At 46.4% G+C, this 23,807-nt stretch overlaps 1 protein-coding gene across 3 annotated transcripts in view; it reads left to right on the forward strand.

Annotated features, from left to right (window-relative positions):
* hhipl2 (HHIP-like 2) overlaps window positions 1-23,807 on the forward strand; it is a 98,837-nt gene that overhangs the window by 42,278 nt on the left and 32,752 nt on the right. For 2 of the 3 annotated variants that reach the window (XM_072508284.1, XM_072508293.1), the window contains exons 4-6: window positions 5,551-5,879; window positions 12,542-12,668; window positions 14,098-14,243. In XM_072508284.1, the coding sequence (XP_072364385.1) occupies window positions 5,551-5,879; window positions 12,542-12,668; window positions 14,098-14,243 (602 nt within the window). The remainder of the gene's footprint in view (window positions 1-5,550; window positions 5,880-12,541; window positions 12,669-14,097; window positions 14,244-23,807) is intronic. The other variant, XM_072508304.1, reaches the window with a different exon arrangement.

Below are 23,807 nucleotides of genomic sequence, written 5' to 3' on the forward strand. Positions count from 1 at the left end.
ATGCCTCCATTCCTCCTTCCAAAGTGCATAACCTCATACTTTTCGACACTGTATTCCATCTGCCACTTCTTTGCCTGGTCGGGGCATTGAATATAAAAATTGGCAAGTCATGGTGCAGTTGTACAGGACCTTAGTTAGGCCTCATTTGGAATATTGTGTACAATTCTGGTCGCCACACTACCAGAAGGATGTGGATGCTTTGGAGAGGGCACAGAAGCGGTTTACTAGGGTGTTGCCTCGTATGGAGGGCATTAGCTATGAGGAGAGATTAGATAAAACTGGTCTGTTCTCACTGGAACGACGGAGGTTGAGTGGTGACCTAATAGAGGTCGACAAGATTATGAGTGGTTTAACCACGGGAGGGTTTAAACTAGTATGGCAGGGGGGGTGGGTACGGGAGCAATAGGTCAGAAGGTGAGAGCATTGAGGGAGAACTAGGGAATAGGGACAGTGTGGCTCTGAGGCAGAGCAGACGGGGAAAAGTTGCTGAACACAGCGGGTCTGGTGGCCTGAAGTGCATATGTTTTAATGCAAGGAGCATTACGGGTAAGGCAGATGAACTTAGAGCTTGGATTACTACTTGGAACTATGATGTTATTGCCATTACAGAGACCTGGTTGAGGGAAGGGCAGGATTGGCAGCTAAACGTTCCAGGATTTAGATGTTTCAGGCGGGATAGAGGGGGATGTAAAAGGGGAGGCGGAGTTGCGCTACTTGTTCGGGAGAATATCACAGCTATACTGCGAGAGGACACCTCAGAGGGCAGTGAGGCTATATGGGTAGAGATCAGGAATAAGAAGGGTGCAGTCACAATGTTGGGGGTATACTACAGGCCTCCCAACAGCCAGCGGGAGATAGAGGAGCAGATAGGTAGACAGATTTTGGAAAAGAGTAAAAACAACAGGGTTGTGGTGATGGGAGACTTCAACTTCCCCAATATTGACTGGGACTCACTTAGTGCCAGGGGCTTAGACGGGGCGGAGTTTGTAAGGAGCATCCAGGAGGGCTTCTTAAAACAATATGTAAACAGTCCAACTAGGGAAGGGGCAGTACTGGACCTGGTATTGGGGAATGAGCCCAGCCAGGTGGTAGATGTTTCAGTAGGGGAGCATTTCGGTAACAGTGACCACAATTCAGTAAGTTTTAAAGTACTGGTGGACAAGGATAAGAGTGGTCCGAGGATGAATGTGCTAAATTGGGGGAAGGCTAATTATAACAATATTAGGCGGGAACTGAAGAACATAGATTGGGGGCGGATGTTTGAGGGCAAATCAACATCTGACATGTGGGAGGCTTTCAAGTGTCAGTTGAAAGGAATACAGGACAGGCATGTTCCTGTGAGGAAGAAAGATAAATACGGCAATTTTCGGGAACCTTGGATGACGAGTGATATTGTAGGCCTCGTCAAAAAGAAAAAGGAGGCATTTGTCAGGGCTAAAAGGCTGGGAACAGACGAAGCCTGTGTGGCATATAAGGAAAGTAGGAAGGAACTTAAGCAAGGAGTCAGGAGGGCTAGAAGGGGTCATGAAAAGTCATTGGCAAATAGGGTTAAGGAAAATCCCAAGGCTTTTTACACGTACATAAAAAGCAAGAGGGTAGCCAGGGAAAGGGTTGGCCCACTGAAGGATAGGCAAGGGAATCTATGTGTGGAGCCAGAGGAAATGGGCGAGGTACTAAATGAATACTTTGCATCAGTATTCACCAAAGAGAAGGAATTGATAGATGTTGAGTCTGGAGAAGGGGGTGTAGATAGCCTGGGTCACATTGTCATCCAAAAAGACGAGGTGTTGGGTGTCTTAAAAAATATTAAGGTAGATAAGTCCCCAGGGCCTGATGGGATCTACCCCAGAATACTGAAGGAGGCTGGAGAGGAAATTGCTGAGGCCTTGACAGAAATCTTTGGATCCTCGCTGTCTTCAGGGGATGTCCCGGAGGACTGGAGAATAGCCAATGTTGTTCCTCTGTTTAAGAAGGGTAGCAAGGATAATCCCGGGAACTACAGGCTGGTGAGCCTTACTTCAGTGGTAGGGAAATTACTGGAGAGAATTCTTCGAGACAGGATCTACTCCCATTTGGAAGCAAATGGACGTATTAGTGAGAGGCAGCACGGTTTTGTGAAGGGGAGGTCGTGTCTCACTAACTTGATAGAGTTTTTCGAGGAGGTCACTAAGATGATTGATGCAGGTAGGGCAGTAGATGTTGTCTATATGGACTTCAGTAAGGCCTTTGACAAGGTCCCTCATGGTAGACTAGTACAAAAGGTGAAGTCACACGGGATCAGGGGTGAACTGGCAAGGTGGATACAGAACTGGCTAGGCCATAGAAGGCAGAGGGTAGCAATGGAAGGATGCTTTTCTAATTGGTGATTTAGAGATGTGGATCAGAAATTGGCTAGCTGAAAGAAGACAGAGGGTGGTGGTTGATGGGAAATGTTCAGAATGGAGTACAGTCACAAGTGGAGTACCACAAGGATCTGTTCTGGGGCCGTTGCTGTTTGTCATTTTTATCAATGACCTAGAGGAAGGCACAGAAGGGTGGGTGAGTAAATTTGCAGATGATACTAAAGTCGGTGGTGTTGTCGATAGTGTGGAAGGATGTAGCAGGTTACAGAGGGATATAGATAAGCTGCAGAGCTGGGCTGAGAGGTGGCAAATGGAGTTTAATGTAGAGAAGTGTGAGGTGATTCACTTTGGAAGGAATAACAGGAATGCGGAATATTTGGCTAATGGTAAAGTTCTTGAAAGTGTGGCTGAGCAGAGGGATCTAGGTGTCCATGTACATAGATCCCTGAAAGTTGCCACCCAGGTTGATAGGGTTGTGAAGAAGGCCTATGGAGTGTTGGCCTTTATTGGTAGAGGGATTGAGTTCCGGAGTCGAGAGGTCATGTTGCAGCTGTACAGAACTCTGGTCCGGCCGCATTTGGAGTATTGCGTACAGTTCTGGTCACCGCATTATAGGAAGGACGTGGAGGCTTTGGAGCGGGTGCAGAGGAGATTTACCAGGATGTTGCCTGGTATGGAGGGAAAATCTTATGAGGAAAGGCTGACGGACTTGAGGTTGTTTTCGTTGGAGAGAAGAAGGCTAAGAGGAGACTTAATAGAGGCATACAAAATGATCAGGGGGTTGGATAGGGTGGACAGTGAGAGCCTTCTCCCGCGGATGGATATGGCTGGCACGAGGGGACATAACTTTAAACTGAGGGGTAATAGATATAGGACAGAGGTCAGAGGTAGGTTCTTTACGCAAAGAGTAGTGAGGCCGTGGAATGCCCTACCTGCTACAGTAGTGAACTCGCCAACATTGAGGGCATTTAAAAGTTTATTGGATAAACATATGGATGATAATGGCATAGTGTAGGTTAGATGGCTTTTGTTTCGGTGCAACATCGTGGGCCGAAGGGCCTGTACTGCGCTGTATTGTTCTATGTTCTATGTTCTATGTTCTAATTGGAGGGCTGTGACCAGTGGTGTTCCACAGGGATCAGTGCTGGGACCTTTGCTCTTTGTAGTATATATAAATGATTTGGAGGAAAATGTAACTGGTCTGATTAGTAAGTTTGCAGACGACACAAAGGTTGGTGGAATTGCGGTTAGCGATGAGGACTGTCTGAGGATACAGCAGGATTTAGATTGTCTGGAGACTTGGGCGGAGAGATGGCAGATGGAGTTTAATCCGGACAAATGTGAGGTAATGCATTTTGGAAGGGCTAATGCAGGTAGGGAATATACAGTGAATGGTAGAACCCTCAAGAGTATTGAAAGTCAAAGAGATCTAGGAGTACAGGTCCACAGGTCATTGAAAGGGGCAACACAGGTGGAGAAGGTAGTCAAGAAGGCATACGGCATGCTTGCCTTCATTGGCCGGGGCATTGAGTATAAGAATTGGCAAGTCATGTTGCAGCTGTATAGAACCTTAGTTAGGCCACACTTGGAGTATAGTGTTCAATTCTGGTCGCCACACTACCAGAAGGATGTGGAGGCTTTAGAGAGGGTGCAGAAGAGATTTACCAGAATGTTGCCTGGTATGGAGGGCATAAGCTATGAGGAGCGATTGAATAAACTCGGTTTGTTCTCACTGGAACGAAGGAGGTTGAGGGGCGACCTGATAGAGGTATACAAAATTATGAGGGGCATAGACAGAGTGGATAGTCAGAGGCTTTTCCCCAGGGTAGAGGGGTCAATTACTAGGGGGCATAGGTTTAAGGTGAGAGGGGCAAGGTTTAGAGTAGATGTACGAGGCAAGTTTTTTACGCAGAGGGTAGTGGGTGCCTGGAACTCACTACCGGAGGAGGTAGTGGAAGCAGGGACGATAGGGACATTTAAGGGGCATCTTGACAAATATATGAATAGGATGGGAATAGAAGGATACGGACCCAGGAAGTGTAGAAGATTGTAGTTTAGTCGGGCAGTATGGTCGGCACGGGCTTGGAGGGCCGAAGGGCCTGTTCCTGTGCTGTACATTTCTTTGTTCTTTGTTGTTCTTTGAGTGGCATGGACAGAGTGGACAGTCAGATGCTGTTTCCTAGGGTAGGAGAGTCAAGTACTAGGGGACATCGATTTAAAGTGTGTGGGGAAAAGTTTAGAACTGATGTGTGAGGCAGGTTTTTTTACACAGAGGGTGGTAAATATATGGAACACGCTGCCTGTGGAGGTGGTGGGAGCAGGTACGATAGTGTCATTTAAGGGGCATCTAGACAAATATATGAATGCGGTGGGAATGGAAGGATACGGACTCCGTAAATGCATACAGTTTTAGTTTAGACAGGTACCATGGTCGGTGCAGGCTTGGAGGGCAGAAGGGCCTGTTCCTGTGCTGCATTGTTCTTTGTTCGTTGTTCTCCTAGCCTGTCGAAGTCCTTCTGCAGCCCCCCTGCTTCCTCAATATAACCTGTCCCTCTACAGATCTTTGTATCATCTGCAAACTTAGCAATAGTGCCTGCAGTTCCTTCTTCCAGATCATTAATAAAACACTCCTGCAATTAGACGCTCCGGCATGTGGTGCAGTGATTAGCACTGAGATTGCGGCGCTGAGAATCCGGGTTCGAACCCCGTCCCTGGGTCACTGTTCATGTGGAGTTTCCACATTCTCCCCATGTCAGCGAGGGTTTCACCCCCACAACCCAAAGATGTGCTGGTTGCATGGATTGGCCATGCTAAATTGCTCCTGAATTGGAAAAGAAAAATAATTGACTACTCTAATTTTATTTTAAAAAAATATATATATTGTGAAAAGTTGTGGTCCCAGCACCGACCCCTAAGGCACACCACTAGCCACCGGCTGCCATCCTGATAAAGGCCCCTTTATCCCCACTCTCTGCCTTCTGCCAGTCAGCCAATCCTCTATCCATGCCAGGATCTTACCCTAAACACCATGGGCTCTTAGCTTATTTAACAGTCTCCTATGCAGCACCTTGTCAAAGGTCTTCTGGAAATCTAAATAATTCGAAATAAATATGTCTTTTCTACACGAGCATTCGAATATTTTAAAGTTGCAAAAGGAAATCCCCCTGTTGCTGCAGCAATTCACCAAATCTTTTTTTTCTAATTGCAGGAGTGTTTTATTAGGCAAAGTTTTACGAATTGATGTTGATGGAAGTTCCTACGACAGGCCATATCAAATCCCACTGGACAACCCTTTCGTTCATGATCAAATTGCTCGACCAGAGGTCTATGCATACGGTGTGAGAAATATGTGGCGTTGTTCAGTGGACAGGGGTGATCCAATAACAAAGGAAGGCAAGGGAAGACTATTCTGTGGTGATGTGGGCCAGAACAAGTATGAAGAAGTTGACATAATTGTAAAAGGAGGCAATTATGGCTGGAGAGCTAAGGAAGGCTTTGAATGCTATGACACAAAATTGTGCCAAAATTCATCATTAGGTATTTTTGATATCCATTTATTGTGCAGTTTTTGCAACATCTGAATAAATGTTGTTGATGTGATGTTTGTTGTTGGAAACTATCACGCGGTTACATTTCTTTGTGGAAAATCTATTTGTCAAACCTCTTTCATGTAGAGAGTGAAGAGAGCTGCAAGACTCTTGATGTATCTCAAGTTTATTAGAATGATATTTCTTGGAACTGATGTGATGACATTTTGTACACGAACAAGAAAAGGCTTGCAGGCTCATTTTCATGGGCAGCAATGTATCTTTTTGGTTGACTCTCCAACTTTTAAATGCTAAAGGAATTTGCTTTGGGTTTGGAGTTTCCATTCTCACAAGCACTTCCAAAACCTAATCTGAACTCCTGTGGATCTATTTGGTTTTGGTTATGCTATTGTGACATGCCATGAAAAAATTTAATTGAGTTATTTTTGCTTATTAGAATCTTTCAAGCTTCTTCCCAGGAGGAACAACTGAGTATGATTAACAAATGAAGTTTTCAGTTTTTTTTGGTAAACTTTGCTCTTTGGGTGGGACCTGAAATGTCGGCCACAGTATTTACATAGTTTCAGACCTAAATTGTGTGTCTTACACCTTTGAGGCCCTGGGATAAGCAACAGGGGCTGGATTTTATGTGGGTGTGTTTTCAGTGGGAGAATATCTCACCCCATAAAATGAAAAACAGCAGCCCAACCAGCATGTTTAAAAATAATTAAGGGTAAATTGAGTTTGTCAACAAACCAATTCACCCTGATATTAAAGAAAGAGAAAATGCTGGAAAATCTCAGCAAGTCTGGCAGCATCTGTAAGGAGAGAAAAGAGCTAATGTTTTGAGTCCAATGACTCTTTGTCACCCTGATATTACACTGCCCATGCCTTAATGTGGCTGGCACGGATAGATGGGCAGGAGTGGATAGGCCATTTCTAAGAAAAATATGTTTAAAAGGGCAGGGAGGTAGAGGAGGTATTAACTTTGGGAGATGCCCTTTGCATGTTGAGGCACCATCCTCAAAAGTAGATCCTACCTACCTGCTGTCCAAAACCGACTCATCTGCTCCATTCTTAAGCTGGCCAAACCGAACTTGCCCAATACCCAGGTTGTACCTCAATCATTGGATCTTCTTCTTGTGACTGCTTGTTGTCGTGGTAATGCTCTCTACTGAGCTCTTGGTGCTGCCAGGCCTGCTGGAGCTGCTGACCAATCAGATTGACCAGCAGCTGCCGACGCTGGAACTTCCTCCCCAGTGTGGGGCAGAGGACACACTGTAAGACAATTTAGCCCACCCACAGCATACCATGGATCCTGGAGCTTAGGTAAATCCAGGGATTCTGGTTGGGCCTGTCTGGCAGACCCGGCGAAGGGATGTGAGGGGGAGTCAGGTTTTATCGATCGGGGAGAAGGATAAAGCAGGGGTATAATCTTAGGGTATGCGTTTGATGAGCTCATGGGCCTCTCCCAGAGGAGATATTTCTTCCCTTCCTGCCTGCCAGCAGGCCACGCAATGGATGCATAGGCCGCATCACCATTCCCCTGCCATCCTCTGCAGACCGTAAAATTGCTGCGGAGGTGAATTGAGGCCATTTATTGACAATTAATGGTCATTAATGGACGGGGTGGGGCCTGTCTTCCCCCTTATTTTTCCCCCCAATTTGAGGGAAAGAGCAGGGGAGTGCAAGTAGGCTGTTCGCTGGCCATCCACTTCATTTTATGTGGCCCTTGCCTTACAATATGCTGGTGGGAGCAGTGGGGAGTGTAAGATTCACCCCTTTAAAACTACGTCTTTGACCAAATTCCCTGTGATCCTAAAGGGGCACATGGCATCCAATCAGAAATCTTTTTTTTAATGGACTTTGAAGACTACATTTATTGCTTGGTAAACTTCCAAAATTTAGCAGTTTTCTGATGTGTAGTAGCAACATACTAGCTGATGCAACTGACAAAACCTGACACAACTTGAAAAAGAACCGATAGCTCAAAAGTGGTTGTGAATTAGACTCAGAGCATTGTGGCACCTAGGTTTGTCACCACCTAATCTACAAGTAGGCCCAAAATTCTATCCTGGTTTTGCAGCTCAAATAAAAAATTAGGAGCAGTGATGATTTAGAAATTGCTGGTACATGAGTTCTTCAGGCATGGTAATTATATCAATAGGAGTATGACCCTAATAACTAACAACTCCAGGTTATTATGCTTTTGACCCCGTGTCTGGTGCATTTATTGGCATGCCGCAGCTTATAGCAATTTTGAGCCTAAGGCCATGAACCAGCAACCCGACACGAATCCAGGCGCAATGGGTGAATCGCGCACGAACCACAAATTGGTCTCCACACCGGGCAAGTCACCCGACTTGCTACACCCAGCAGTGAGGACGAGATCCAGATCTAAATATTAAAATGAGCCTTACGGGGGCCTGAAAGTGGGAGTGATGGAAAGATTGGGGCTGATGGACAAATGGTGCCTGAAGCTCGCCAGCAGGAAATGCCTCTAAGTGTGACCTCGATGGGGAGAAACCCCCGAGGCCAAAGAAAATGGCAAAGTGCCATTGGATAGCGGACTTAAATCCACTGAATTGCACCTTAAATCTCTGTAATTTAAAAATATATAATTTAAAAAGTAGTTAAAATGTGGAATATGATACAATAATTTGAGGTAAAGAGGTGAAAGGAGGTTTTTGTGGACTATGACCACATGCACAGACCTGTTGGGTAAAATGGCCTGTTTCTGTGCTGTATGTTCCACACAATTCTATCTAAAGCATCATTGCAGCCAAGGGCAGCACAGTGGCTAGCACTGCAGTCTCATGACGCCGAGGCCCCAGGTTCGATCCCGGCTATGCGTCACTGTCCGTGTGGAGTTTGCACATTCTTCCCGTGTTTGCGTGGGTTTCGCCCCCACAACCCAAAGATGTGCAGGGTAGGTGGATTGGCCACGCTAAATTGCCCCTTAGTTAAAAAAAAATCATTACAGCCTTAGTTCCTATTTTTAGAAACCCACAAAAGGTCAGGAATTTCTAAAGAAATCCATTTAATGCATCGACATCTGAGACCATTCATCATATATTAAAAAAGCAGCGGTCACCTGTGTTGAAGAAAACAAACTCTCACAAAAGACAACAAACAAACATGCTGAAGAAATATCTCAGAGGAGAATAAAAGATTTATAGAAGTTGTACTTCAGCAGTTTCTGTTGCATATAAATACAAGGAAGGATATTTATAGAAGTTACAACATAGAAACATGTCAATTGCCCCAAACAAAGTTGGCATTTATCCTCCATGAAGAACTCTTGAAAATATATGCAAAATAAGATAATCTGTAACTAGAAAAAACACAGCTTATCTTTCTGTGTCAAGTTTTGGAACAACAAACAATAAGCAAAGCTATTTCGGAACTGAAAGCAATAGCACCGCCTTTCAAATGATCTGTTTGGTTTGAGCAGTAGTGCCTGTTGTAAAATAGGAACCACAGCAGACAGATTAAACATGGCAAGGTTGCATCACAGTTTTTATGATGTTAGTTGAGAGATAAACATCACCCAGGACACTGGGGAGAGCTCTCTGTGCTTCTTCAAAACAGTGCCATGTGATCTTTTACATCCCCCTGAGAGGACAGACTTGCTTTAACATTCCATTCAGACAACGGCACCTCTAACAATGCAGCATGTCCTTAATGTTGCTCTAGTGTGGTCCTAGGGTGAATGTGCTAAATTGGGGGAAGGCTAATTATAACAATATTAGGTGGGAACTGAAGAACCTAAATTGGGGGCGATGTTTGAGGGTAAATCAACATCTGACATGTGGGAGGCTTTCAAATATCAGTTGAAAGGAATTCAGGACCGGCATGTTCCTGTGAGGAAGAAGGATAAATACTGCAAATTTCAGGAACCTTGGATAACGAGAGATATTGTAGGCCTTGTCAAAAGGAAAAAAAAGAGGCATTTGTCAGGGCTAGAAGACTGGGACAGACGAAGCCTGTGTGGAATATAAAGAAAGTAGGAAGGAACGTAAGCAAGGAGTCAGGAGGGGGAAAAGGGGTCATGAAAAGTCATTGGCAAATAGGGTTGAGGAAAATCCCAAGGCTTTTTACATGTACATAAAAAGCAAGAGGTAGCCAGGGAAAGGGTTGGCCCACTGAAGGACAGGGGAGGGAATCTATGTGTGGAGCGAGAGAAAGTGGGCGAGGTACTAAATGAATACTTTGCATCAGTATTCAACAAAGAGAAGGAATTGGTGGATGTTGAGTCTGGAGAAGGGTGTGTAGATAGCCTGGATCATATTGAGATCCAAAAAGAAAAGGTGTTGGGCGTCTTGAAAAATATTAAGGTAGATAAGTCCCCAGGGCCTGATGGGATCTACCCCAGAATACTGAAGGAGGCAAGAGAGGAAATTGCTGAGGCCTTGACAGAAATCTTTTGATCCTCACTGTCTTCAGGTGATGTCTCGGAGGACTGGAGAATAGCCAATATTGTTCCTTTGTTTAAGAAGGGTCGCAAGGATAACTCAGGGAACTACAAGCCGGTGAGCCTTACCTCAGTAGTAAGGAAATTACGGGAGATAATTCTTCGAGACAGGAACTACTCCCATTTGGAAGCAAATAGATGTAGCAGCGAGAGGCAGCACGGTTTTGTGAAGGGGTGGTTGTGTCTCTCTCACTTGATATAGTTTTTCGAGGAGGTCACAAAGATGATTGATGCAGGTAGGGCAGTGGATGTTGTCTATATGGACTTCAGTAAGCCCTTTGACAAGGTCCCTCATGGCAGACTGGTACAAAAGGTGAAGTCACATGGGATCAGAGGTGAGCTGGCAAGATGGATACAGAACTGGCTAGGTTATAGAAGGCTGTGGCGTTTCGCAGGGATCAGTGCTGGGACCTTTGCTGTTCGTAGTATATATAAATGATTTGGAGGAAAATGTAACTGGTCTGATTAGTAAGTTTGCGGACGACACAAAGGTTGGTGGAATTGCGGACAGCGATGAGGACTGTCAGAGGATACAGTAGGATTTAGATCGTTTGGAGACCTGGGCAGAGAGATGGCAGATGGAGTTTAATCTGGACAAATGTGAGGTAATGCATTTTGGAAGGTCTAATGCAGGTAGGGAATATACAGTGAATGGTAGAACCCTCAAGAGTATTGACAGTCAGAGAGATCTAGGTGTACAGGTCCACAGGTCAATGAAAGTGGCAACACAGGTGGAGAAGGTAGTCAAGAAGGCATACAGCATACTTGCCTTCATTGGCCGGGGCATTGAGTATAAAAATTGGCAAGTCATGTTGCAGCTGTATAGAACCTTAGTTAGGCCACACTTGGAGTATAGTGTTCAATTCTGGTCGCCACACTACCAGAAGGATGGGGAGGCTTTAGAGAGGGTGAAGAAGATATTTACCAGGATGTTGCCTGGTATGGAGGGTATTAGCTATGAGGAGGGATTGAATAAACTCGGTTTGTTCTCACTGGAACGACGGAGGTTGAGGGGCGACCTGATAGAGGTCTACAAAATTATGAGGGGCATAGACAGGGTGGAGAGACAGAGACGTTTTCCCAGGGTAGAGGGATCAATTACTAGGGGGCATAGGTTTAAGGTGCGAGGGGCAAGATTTAGAGTATATGTACGAGGCAAGTTTTTTTACACAGAGGGTAGTGGGTGCTGCCGGAGGAGGTGGTGGAAGCAGGGGCGATAGTGACGTTTAAGGGGCACCTTGACAAATACATGAATAGGATGTGAATAGAGGAATATGGACCCTGGAAGTGTAGAAGGTTTTAGTTTAGACGGGCAGCATGGTCGGCACAGGCTTGGAGGGCCGAAGAGCCTGTTCCTGTGCTGTACTTTTCTTTGTTTTTTGTTCTTTGTTCTTTGTGGCAGCCTAGATTTTATGTTAAAATCCTTGGCATGGGACGTAAATCCACATCCTCCTGAACGAAGAGGTTGAAAGTGCTCTATCATTGACACTCAGACACACACACACACACACACACACTAATACATACACTCGCCCACGAACACACAGAGACACAAATACACACACACAGACACTAATACACACACTCTCACACAGAGAGACACTAATACACACACTTACACACACACAGAAACTAATACACACACTCATCACACAGAGACACTAATACACACTCAGAGACACACACAGACGCTAATACACACTCTCACTAATACACACAGAGACACTAATACACACACTCACAGACACACACAGACACTAATACATATACTCACACACACACAGACACTAGTACACACACACAGAGACACGAATACACACACTCACACACACACAGTCTAATACACACTCAGAGACACACACATACACGCTAATACACACTCTCACTAATACACATAGAGACACTAATACACACACACACAGACACTAGTACACACACTCACACACACACAGAGACACTAATACACACACTCACACACACAGACTAATACACACTCAGAGACACACACAGACGCTAATACACACACTCACACAGACACTAATACACACTCAGAGACACACTGTCTCTGAGTTGACATACATCTAACCCAAAAGGATAGGAATGCTGACTATCAGCGTACAAAACTGTCACCTGGTATGTTGTGTGGTAGATGTGTATTGAATTCATGTAAAATGATACATTTTTCCCTTAAATAACAGATGATATCCTTCCTATTTATGCATACGATCATAGCGTTGGTAAATCTGTCACTGGTGGTTATGTGTACAGGGGCTGTGAATCACCTAATCTGAATGGCTTGTATATTTTTGGAGATTTCATGAGTGGGTGAGTTGCATTCCAGTCACCTTTGTGCATATGTAAAAACCCTGCCCCTTTAAAGGATTCTTTCGGGTTTTTTAATCAATGGGTTATTCAGAAGTTGCAAAAGTTATTTCTGATGTTGCTGTTAGGACAATTCCTGGCTCCCTGGAAGAGGTAAAGCCTTAAAATAGTAATCTTTTGTCAATCTTCTGCTATATATTGTTCATATGTGATGTCTCATTCCCTCGGGAATATATTTGTGGGTTGTCTTGGAGTTCTAGCACTTGGAAATCTGGAAAGCATTTTACCCCTTATGAATTAAGTAGAAGGAAGCCAACAACTAAAATACGGACAATAACTACTTGTCCGACACTTAAGAATTGGAAAATTTGCACATTTCAAATATTTCAATTGGAATTCTAGAAGTGAATCCATAAGGTGGAATTTTATGATCGTCCCTCTCAGCGGGACCTTATGGTCCCATCAAAGGCGCCCCGGTGGCGGGACGGCAAGCCACGCAAAATGCTGTGAGACTTCAGCAGGACTGAAAGGTCCTGCCTGTGCCCAGTGGCCAATGGCAAGCTGCCTCCACCCCTGGAAAATGTGCTCCGGGGAGGATAGTGGAAAATCCAGTCACATGACTGAGTGACGCAACAGTGAATAAGGGAAAAGATATTGGGTGATACATATTAATGATTTTCCAACTTGACAGACAGCAATTTAACAATATTCTTCTTTTAGACACTGGAAATCGATGGAAATGGCAAAGCATTTTAGTTAGATCCCAGCTCTTGTATCTTTACAGTTTTATGTTACACCAATTTGAGAATTTGAAGTAAAAGCCTCAAGTACTTCTGTATCACTGATGGCATAGCTCAATATCAATGCAGTCAGTTAATGCTGACTTAGTTACATAATAGACCTCCCATTTACAGTAAAATACCTCATAATTTTATGCCAATATATTTAATTTTCAATCTTAGCCATTATTTTTGGCTCGCTTAGTACTTGTTAATTTGGTAAATCTAGGGCAGCACGGTGGCGCAGTGGATAGCACTGCTGCCTCTCGGCGCCGAGGTCCCAGGTTCGATCCCGGCTCTGGGTCACTGTCCGTGTGGTGTTTGCACATTCTCCCCGTGTTTGCATGGGTTTTGCCCCCACGATCCAAAGATGTGAAAGGTAGATAGATTGGCCATGCTAAATTGCCGCTTAATTGGAAAAAATGAATTGGACACTCTATATATTTTTTTTTAATTTGGTAAATCTTCGGTTTAACATGGTTAAAGAAATAACATTTTAACTGTTAATGTGTGACAACTGTAATCACAATATTTATATAGAAAAAGATAAAGAAACAAAATTAAATGTTTTTACAAAATGATTAGATCATGTAAATGTAAGCTTTCATTCTTCAGTAGTTAAGTCTAAAATATTTCTATTTTTTAAAATCCAGTCGATTAATGGCTTTACAGGAAGATCTGAAAGCAGGAATGTGGAAAAAACAGGATATCTGTATGGGTGATTACCAAACCTGTTTATTTCCAGGCCTGATTAATCATCATCATAAATTTATCATCTCCTTTGCTGAAGATGAAGCAGGTAAGTGAAATAATGCACCTTTGGAGACTTCATTAGTAGAAGCAAGAGAGATTTATTAACAAGTGATCTTCAGGAGCTGCATGCTTGCAGCTAATTCCAAAATACCTCTGCCCTAGGAGAACTCCTCCAACTGGGGTGATGCCCCACTCTCAGTGCCGATTGGTCACCCAGGCCAGGTGCCCTTACTCTGCTGTGTTGCCCTTAAAAGGACAATCACCACAGTAAGTGAAGACGGTCATTTTTAAAATGTGAAGCTAAGTCGACAGGCTCAGTGGCATGGTATCCCAATTATCAAATCTTGTTACTTCAGTATTGTCTAAGGCTTGAAGCAGCAAATGAGTGGGGTTTAATCGGGATGTTTTGTGATAGAGTTGCTACTTCACATTTGAATCGGTTGATACCCCTGCAAAAACAGAATTTGCGATGATGAAGTAACGGTGATATATTTACAAGTTAGCATGGTGTGTGACTTGGAGGAGAGCTTGCAGTTGGTGGTATTGCTGTATACCCAGTGCCCCTTGACTTTCAAGCTGGTGCAGGTGATGGTTTTGGGAGTTGATGAGTTGTTGCATTAAATTCTCGAGGAAATATACATGCTGCCATTGTGTGTCGGTAATGGAGTAAGTGGATATTAGAAGTAATGGTTGCTTAGAAGAAATGGGTAATTTTTGTGCCCATCAAGTTATGAGATGTTGGTGTTGGTTAATCAGATTTCAGGGACGCAGGATTAGCACCAAGCACTGCCTAGACCGAGAGAAAGTTGGAGATTTGTTTAACATGGTGCTACCAAATTGAAAAAAGCAATATCTGGGTGGGTTAAAAAAAAGTGAGTAAGCAAATCTTTCTTTAAAGAAATTGCCTCAGTCTGGCCAAACATTTTTCACACAACTGCAGTCTCTGACGAGAATGGATTTGGCCCCAGATCCTAGGGATAATAAATATTACTAAATATACCTTTTATTTTAACTGCATATAAAATGCTACATTAAAACAGGCAAACAAAGATTGGAAATAAGTTTTAGGTTATCGATGGAGAAAGGAAGATAGGTTTAATGTTTCAGTTCTGATTTGTTTCAGATTTCCAGCATTTGCAGTATTTTTATACATTAAGATGAAAACCTCTTTCTCTGGGTTTCAGAGAGAGCTTCAATAAAACTGCAACCTTTTACAGATATCAACATTGTAGCAATTAAAGTATAATTTAAATGCAATTAAATATATTTTTATAAACAGTTCATTTAGTTCAGGAGCCATACATTTCATTGATAGCCTCAAGGTGTGATTTAACCAAATGGGAACTATGTCCCATAGCAAGCGCGTTTAGCTGCGTGTTTCCCGGCACTTGGAGCTTCGAAAAACACCATGCAATCTAACGCCCATCCGGGTAGATCGGGGGCCTCAGCAGGGAATGCGCGGCCAAGGCCGCAATTAGTCCGTTTTCTGCATAGTGGAGCTCCACTTGCCAGAATTCCTCAGTGCAGCGAGGGATCGGGGCACGACTTCCTCTCGAGCCCCTGACGCAACCCCCCGCCCCCTTCACCTGTGCAGGGTAAACCCCCCACCGGCCCAATCGCCGTCAGTCTGCCATCCTGGCAGGGCTGGTAGTGCCAAGGTGCTCAGATGGCACCAGCAGTGCCAGGATGCCACACTGCCCTGAGGGCAAGCACCTTGGAGCCTAAAATTCCTTGGGAGATCCCCACGAGTGCCGTTCCATTTGGTCCCCTTTTGTGGAGACCAGTAATGAATGGCACTCGCTGGAGGTCTCCAAGTCGAAGGAGTTAGATCCAACGCCTTGGTTAGATTGCAGGAATGCATATTAGAGTGAGACGAGCTGTCTCACTCTAATATGCAGATTTGCTAAAAAGTGATCCTGCCCGCAATGTTCTCGTGAAACGTGACAAACTGGGTAGATTCTAGGAGTGGGGTCTCCTGGCCGGCAGTTACCGGCCACATTGCGCCATGGCGCGCTGCTTTTCGGGCAAAGCGTGGCCAGTAGAAAGCGCCCTAAATGTCTGGCTTTTTTTAAACATCTCATGTGGAAAATTAGGAATGTTGTATTGATGCATCTCTGTAAAGCATAAGATTGCCCACAGTAGGTAGTACTGTAAGATATCTGTGTAACCAGCTCCTCCTCTGTGAATAGAACATAGAACAATACAGCGCAGTACAGGCCCTTCGGCCCACGATGTTGCACCGAAACAAAAGCCATCTAACCTACACTATGCCATTATCATCCATATGTTTATCCAATGAACTTTTAAATGCCCTCAATGTTGGCGAGTTCACTACTGTAGCAGGTAGGGCATCCCACGGCCTCACTACTCTTTGCGTAAAGAACCTACCTCTGACCTCTGTCCTATATCTATTACCCCTCAGTTTAAAGTTATGTCCCCTCGTGCCAGCCATTTCCATCCGCGGGAGAAGGCTCTCACTGTCCACCCTATCCAACCCCCTGATCATTTTGTATGCCTCTATTAAGTCTCCTCTCAACCTTCTTCTCTCCAACGAAAACAACCTTAAGTCCATCAGCCTTTCCTCATAAGATTTTCCCTCCATACCAGGCAACATCATGGTAAATCTCCTCTGCACCCGCTCCAAAGCCTCCACGTCCTTCCTATAATGCGGTGACCAGAACTGCACGCAATACTCCAAATGCGGCCGAACCAGAGTTCTGTACAGCTGCAACATGACCTCCTGACTCTGGAACTCAATCCCTCTACCAATAAAGGCCAACACTCCATAGGCCTTCTTCACAACCTTATCAACCTGGGTGGCAACTTTCAGGAATCTATGTACATGGACACCTAGATCCCTCTGCTCATCCACACTTTCAAGAACTTTACCATTAGCCAAATATTCCGCATTCCTGTTATTCCTTCCAAAGTGAATCACCTCACACTTCTCTACATTAAACTCCATTTGCCACCTCTCAGCCCAGATCTGCAGCTTATCTATATCCCTCTGTAACCTGCTACATCCTTCCACACTATCGACAACACCACCGACTTTAGTATCGTCTGCAAATTTACTCACCCACCCTTCTGCGCCTTCCTCTAGGTCATTGATAAAAATGACAAACAGCAACGGCCCCAGAACAGAACCTTGTGGTACTCCACTTGTGACTGAACTCCATTCTGAACATTTCCCATCAACCACCACCCTCTGTCTTCTTTCAGCTAGCCAATTTCTGATCCACATCTCTAAATCACCCTCAATCCCCAGCCTCCGTATTTTCTGCAATAGCCTACCGTGGGGAACCTTATCAAACGCTTTGCTGAAATCCATATACACCACATCAACTGCTCTACCCTCATCTACCTGTTCAGTCACCTTCTCAAAGAACTCAATAAGGTTTGTGAGGCATGACCTACCCTTCACAAAGCCATGCTGACTATCCCTGATCATATTATTCCTATCTAGATGATTATAAATCTTGTCTCTTATAATCCCCTCCAAGACTTTACCCACTACAGACGTGAGGCTCACCGGTCTATAGTTGCCGGGGTTGTCTCTGCTCCCCTTTTTGAACAAAGGGACCACATTTGCTATCCTCCAGTCCTCTGGCACTATTCCTGTAGCCAATGATGACATAAAAATCAAAGCCAAAGGTCCAGCAATCTCTTCCCTGGCCTCCCAGAGAATCCTAGGATAAATCCCATCAGGTCCCGGGGACTTATCTATTTTCAGCCTGTCCAGAATTGCCAACACCTCTTCCCTACGTACCTCAATGCCATCTATTCTATTAGCCTGGGGCTCAGCATTCTCCTCCACAACATTATCTTTTTCCTGAGTGAATACTGAAGAAAAATATTCATTTAGTATCTCGCCTATCTCTTCAGACTCCACACACAATTTCCCATCCCTGTCCTTGACTGGTCCTACTCTTTCCCTAGTCATTCGCTTATTCCTGACATACCTATAGAAAGCTTTTGGGTTTTCCTTGATCCTTCCTGCCAAATACTTCTCATGTCCCCTCCTTGCTCGTCTTAGCTCTCTCTTTAGATCTTTCCTCGCTACCTTGTAACTATCCATCGCCCCAACTGAAACTTCACACCTCATTTTCACATAGGCCTCCTTCTTCCTCTTAACAAGAGATTCCACTTCCTTGGTAAACCACGGTTCCCTCGCTTGACACCTTCCTCCCTGCCTGACCGGTACATACTTATCAAGAACACGCAGTAGCTGATCCTTGAACAAGCCCCACTTATACAGTGTGCCCAACACTTGCAGCCTACCTCTCCACCTTATCCCCCCCAAGTCACGTCTAATGGCATCATAATTGCCCTTCCTCCAGCTATAACTCTTGCCCTGCGGTGTATACTTATCCCTTTCCATCATTAACGTAAACGTCACCGAATTGTGGTCACAGTCCCCAAAGTGCTCTCCTACCTCCAAATCCAACTCCTGGCCTGGTTCATTACCCAAAACCAAATCCAACGTGGCCTCGCCTCTTGTTGGCCTATCAACATATTGTTTCAGGAAACCCTCCTGCACACACTGTGCAAAAAACGACCCATCTATTGTACTCGAACTATATCTTTTCCAGTCAATATTTGGTAAGTTAAAGTCTCCCATAATAACTACCCTGTTACTTTCGCTCTTATCCAGAATCATCTTCGCCATCCTTTCCTCTACATCCCTAGAACTATTAGGAGGCCTATAAAAAACTCCCAACAGGGTGACCTCTCTGTGGTGTTGGGTGTTCTGACACACAGAAGAGCCAACACAGTTGCATATGGTACAACGCTTCTTTATTTAAACTCACTATTTACAACTTGGTCTTTGCACTCTGCACGTGGGGGGCTCCCTGCTTGTGGTGTTTCAACAGCTCTTTCTTGTTTCCTTCTCCCCAGACCTACTGACCTCCAGGTGTCGTGCTCGTGCTTTTTATGTGGTTGGTGTTCTTGTCTGTGATTGGTTGTGGTGTTGTGTACTCTGATTTGCCTGTTAGTGTGTCCATCATGATGTGTGTGTTTGAATATCATGACATCCCCCCTTTTTACAAAGATATGTGCCTACGTGGTAATAAATATGATCGTGACGTGAGTGCATCTAAGAGTGTGTGTGTGTCGTGTGCAGCATGTGTCTATGACGGAACTATGTACATGGGGCGATGTCGAGTGCGTCACATGAATCCAGTTGTACCATAACATAACAGAAATGCGAACGAGAGAAGAAGAAAAAAAATTTGAACAGTTGTCCAGTCAGACGACATCTGGAACGATAAACAACAACAGGTTATCATGTAAAATTGTCCAACTTATTAAACATATGAACTGTATTATAAGTCCATTCTAATGGGTTTGCGACGAATTCGGGTTGACCGCCTTAAGGGTGGATCAAGAACCACCGGCTGCTGTGCAGGCATGGCCATGGGTGGCGATGGAAAGGGCGTGATGTGCGGCAGCTCCACAAAGTCATCCTCGGAAGCCTGTTGAGGATCTGGCGTGTTGTGTGGCTGTGAGCGTGGAAGTCGGCGAAGGGCGCGCCGATTGCGGCGACGCACGGAACCATCCGGCATGCGAACCAGGAACGAGCGGGGAGCCACTTGTCGGAGGACTTCGGCCGGTGCTGACCAGCCACCATACGGTTGATGGACGCGTACTTTGTCTCCGGAGGACAGGGGGGGCAGGTCCGTCGCTCGTGTGTCGTACCGACCTTTCTGGCGATCACGCTGCAGTTGCATGTTCCGAAGAACCGCCTCATGGTCTGTTGTCGGTGCCAGGACGGAAGGTACCGTCGTCCTGAGGGAGCGACCCATTAGTAGCTGCGCTGGCGAGAGGCCCGTGGATAACGGGGCCGATCGATAGGCCAGCAAGGCAAGGTTAAAGTCCGATCCGTCATCAGCCGCCTTGCACAGGAGCCGCTTTGCGATGTGGACACCCTTTTCAGCCTTCCCGTTCGATTGTGGATGCAGAGGGCTGGATGTCACATGAGTGAAACCATATGCTGCGGCAAAGGACGACCATTCACGGCTGGCAAAACAAGGTCCATTGTCTGACATGACAGTCCTTGGAATGCCGTGGCGAGCAAACGTTTCCTTGCAGGCCCCAATGACTGCGGACGACGTCAGATCATGGAGAGGCATGACTTCCGGGTAGTTTGAGAAGTAGTCTATAATAACAATGTAATCTCTGCCGAGCGCGTGAAATAGGTCAACACCCACCTTCGCCCAGGGGGACGTCACCATCTCGTGTGGTAGAAGTGTTTCCGGAGGTTGCGCTGGCTGAAACCTCTGACAGGTTGTGCAGTTGAGCACCATGTTGGCTATGTCTTCATTAATACCCGGCCAATATACCGCCTCCCGGGCCCTTCGTCTGCATTTTTCGACGCCCAAGTGGCCTTCGTGTAGTTGACGAAGAATCATCTGGCGCACACTGTGTGGAATGACGATCCTATGCGATTTCATAAGGACCCCGTCTATATTGGTGAGATCATCTCGCACATTATAAAACTGGGGGCACTGCCCTTTTAGCCACCCTTCCGTCATGTGGCGCATCACTCGCTGCAGCAGAGGGTCAGTCGCCGTCTCTGCGCGTATGTGGGCCAGACAAGGATCATCAGCTGGCATATTTGCTGCTGTCAGAGTCACGTGTGCCTCAATTTGACGCACGAACCCCTCCGCATCTGGTGGTGTGCTCACTGCTCGGGAAAGAGTGTCCGCCACTATGAGTTCCTTCCCCGGAGTGTAGATCAGTTCAAAATCGTACCTCCTGAGTTTAAGTAAGATGCGCTGGAGGCGAGGAGTCATGTCGTTCAGGTCTTTGTTAATGATGTTGACCAGGGGGCGGTGGTCAGTTTCGACCGTGAATCGTGGCAGGCCATACACATAGTCGTGGAACTTGTCCAGTCCAGTTAACAAGCCCAGGCATTCTTTTTCGATTTGCGCGTAGCGCTGTTCGGTAGGGGTCATGGCTCGTGAGGCATACGCAACCGGGGCCCATGATGACGTGCTGTCTTTTTGCAGGAGTACCGCTCCAATACCAGATTGGCTGGCGTCTGTTGAGATCTTTGTAGGGCGAGTCGTGTCAAAGAAGGCCAGCACTGGTGCCGTGACCAGTTTGTGCTTGAGCTCCTCCCATTCCCGCTGATGCGACTGGTGCCAGTTGAATTCCGTCGATTTTTTTACGAGATGGCGCATGTTTGTTGTATGAGAAGCCAGGTTGGGAATGAACTTCCCAAGGAAGTTGACCATGCCCAGGAATCTTAAGACAGCCTTCTTGTCAGCCGGTCGTGGCATGGCTGTGATGGCGCTAACCTTGTCTGCATCGGGACGGACCCCGGACCTTGAGATGTGGTCCCCGAGGAATTTCAGCTCCGTCTGGCCGAAAGCACACTTCGCACGGTTGAGACGCAGGCCATTTTGCCGTATGCGGGTGAAGACACGTCGGAGACGATGCATGTGTTCCTGCGGAGTGGTGGACCAAATGATGATATCGTCCACATATACACGTACCCCTTCGATGCCTTCCATCATCTGCTCCATAATGCGGTGGAATACTTCAGATGCCGAAATGATGCCGAATGGCATCCGGTTGTAGCAGAATCTGCCAAAAGGGGTGTTGAATGTGCATAGTCTTCGGCTGGCCGGGTCCAGTTTGATCTGCCAGAATCCTTTGGACGCATCCAATTTAGTGAATATGTTGGCTCGCGCCATCTCGCTGGTGAGGTCTTCTCGTTTCGGGATGGGATAGTGTTCCCGCATGATGTTGTTGTTCAGATCTTTTGGATCTATACATATACGGAGCTCGCCAGAGGGCTTCTTTACACAGACCATGGAGCTGACCCATGGCGTGGGCTCCGTGACCTTGGATAGGACCCCTTGGTCCTGAAGAATCTGCAGTTGTGCCTTGAGGCGGTCTTTGAGAGGCGCAGGAACCCTGCGAGGTGCGTGAACGACAGGGATGGCGTCCGGTCTGAGTCGAATCTTGTACGTGTGTGGCAATGTCCCCATGCCTTCAAAAACCTCCTGGTTGTGAGCGAGGAGGGAATGGAGATTCGCGTGGAACTCAGCATCCGGGAAGTCGGATATCTCATCTGGAGAGAGAGACATGATGCGCTGTACCAGGTGAAGGACCTTACACGCTTGTGCGCCCAGTAACGAGTCCTTTGATGAGCCCACAACTTCGAAGGGGAGTGTGGCCGTGTACCTCTTGTGAGTCACCTGTAGCTGGCAAGATCCTACGGACGGGATAACGTTCCCGTTATAGTCAACCATCTTAAGCCGGGATGGTGTGATGGGTGGTTTGACCTTCATGGCCTGGACTGCAGAGTAAGCAATCAGGTTGGCGGATGCGCCGGTGTCCAGACGGAAGGCGACGCGCGATCGGTTGACCGTCAGGGTGGCACACCACTCATCGTCTGGATTGATGGCATTGACCTTGTTGACATCAATGACGGCAACTCGGAAGTCATCCTGGTCATCTGCATCACTTAACTGGAAGTCGTGATGCGTGGGCTGGACGGTCCTGACTCGTGTGCGAGGTTGTCGAGGATGCGCCGGATCCATGGGTTGGGCCGCACGACAGCGGGCTGCGTAGTGGCCTATCATGGCACATCTGTTGCACTGTCGGTATTTTGCAGGACATTGCCCTTTTAAGTGTAGACCTCCACACTTGCTGCACGTCATGACGTCACGACGTTCGTTGCGCCACTGCGCATGCGCAGTGCGATCTTGCGGTGGGCGCGCCTGCGCAGTGCGTCCCTCGTTGTGGCCGTTATTCTTGGCGCGCACCTGCGCGGGAGACCGCGAAAAGCGCGGGAAGCGGCCGCTGTCGTCCGGGCCGTGGGGCGGGAAGAAATCGACGGCCTGGATGCGTTCAACGTCGTGGGCGGCCTGGCTTGCCGATTCGACGGCTGGGGACCCCCTCCGTGCCAACTCGGACGCCTGAAATCGGGCAAAACGGCAGGCAGCATTTTCATGGAGGACACAGGCTTCCACAGCAGACGCTAAGGTGAGGCTCTTTATTTTAAGAAGCTGCTGGCGTAGGCCACTAGAGGCAACGCCAAAAACAATCTGGTCCCTGATCATGGACTCTGTGGTGGTGCCGTAACCGCAGGACTGCGCTAGAATCCGGAGGTGCGTCAAAAAGGGTTGAAAAAGCTCCTCCTTACCTTGCAGGCGTTGCTGAAAGATGTATCTTTCGAAAGTTTCGTTTACTTCAGTTTGAAAGTGCTGGTCCATTTTGAGGATGACCGTGTCATATTTGGCCTGGTTTTCGCCTTCCTCGAACACCAGTGAATTAAAGACATCGTTTGGGTGGGGGCCTGCGTAGAAGAGGAGCATTGCAATCTTCGAATCATCCGAGACATTCTGTTTTTCGGTGGCACGGATGTACAGGTCAAATCGCTGCCTGTAGAGCTTCCAGTTGGTGCCTAGGTTCCCCGTGACTTGCATCGGCTGCGGTTTGCCGGTGTGGTCCATGTCCAGAATGGCAGGTTGGTAGGCAGGTATCGATCCACTCCTGTACCATGTGGTGTTGGGTGTTCTGACACACAGAAGAGCCAACACAGTTGCATATGGTACAACGCTTCTTTATTTAAACTCACTATTTACAACTTGGT

Source organism: Scyliorhinus torazame, chromosome 1 (genome assembly GCF_047496885.1).
Source record: "Scyliorhinus torazame isolate Kashiwa2021f chromosome 1, sScyTor2.1, whole genome shotgun sequence".
NCBI lineage: Eukaryota > Metazoa > Chordata > Chondrichthyes > Carcharhiniformes > Scyliorhinidae > Scyliorhinus > Scyliorhinus torazame.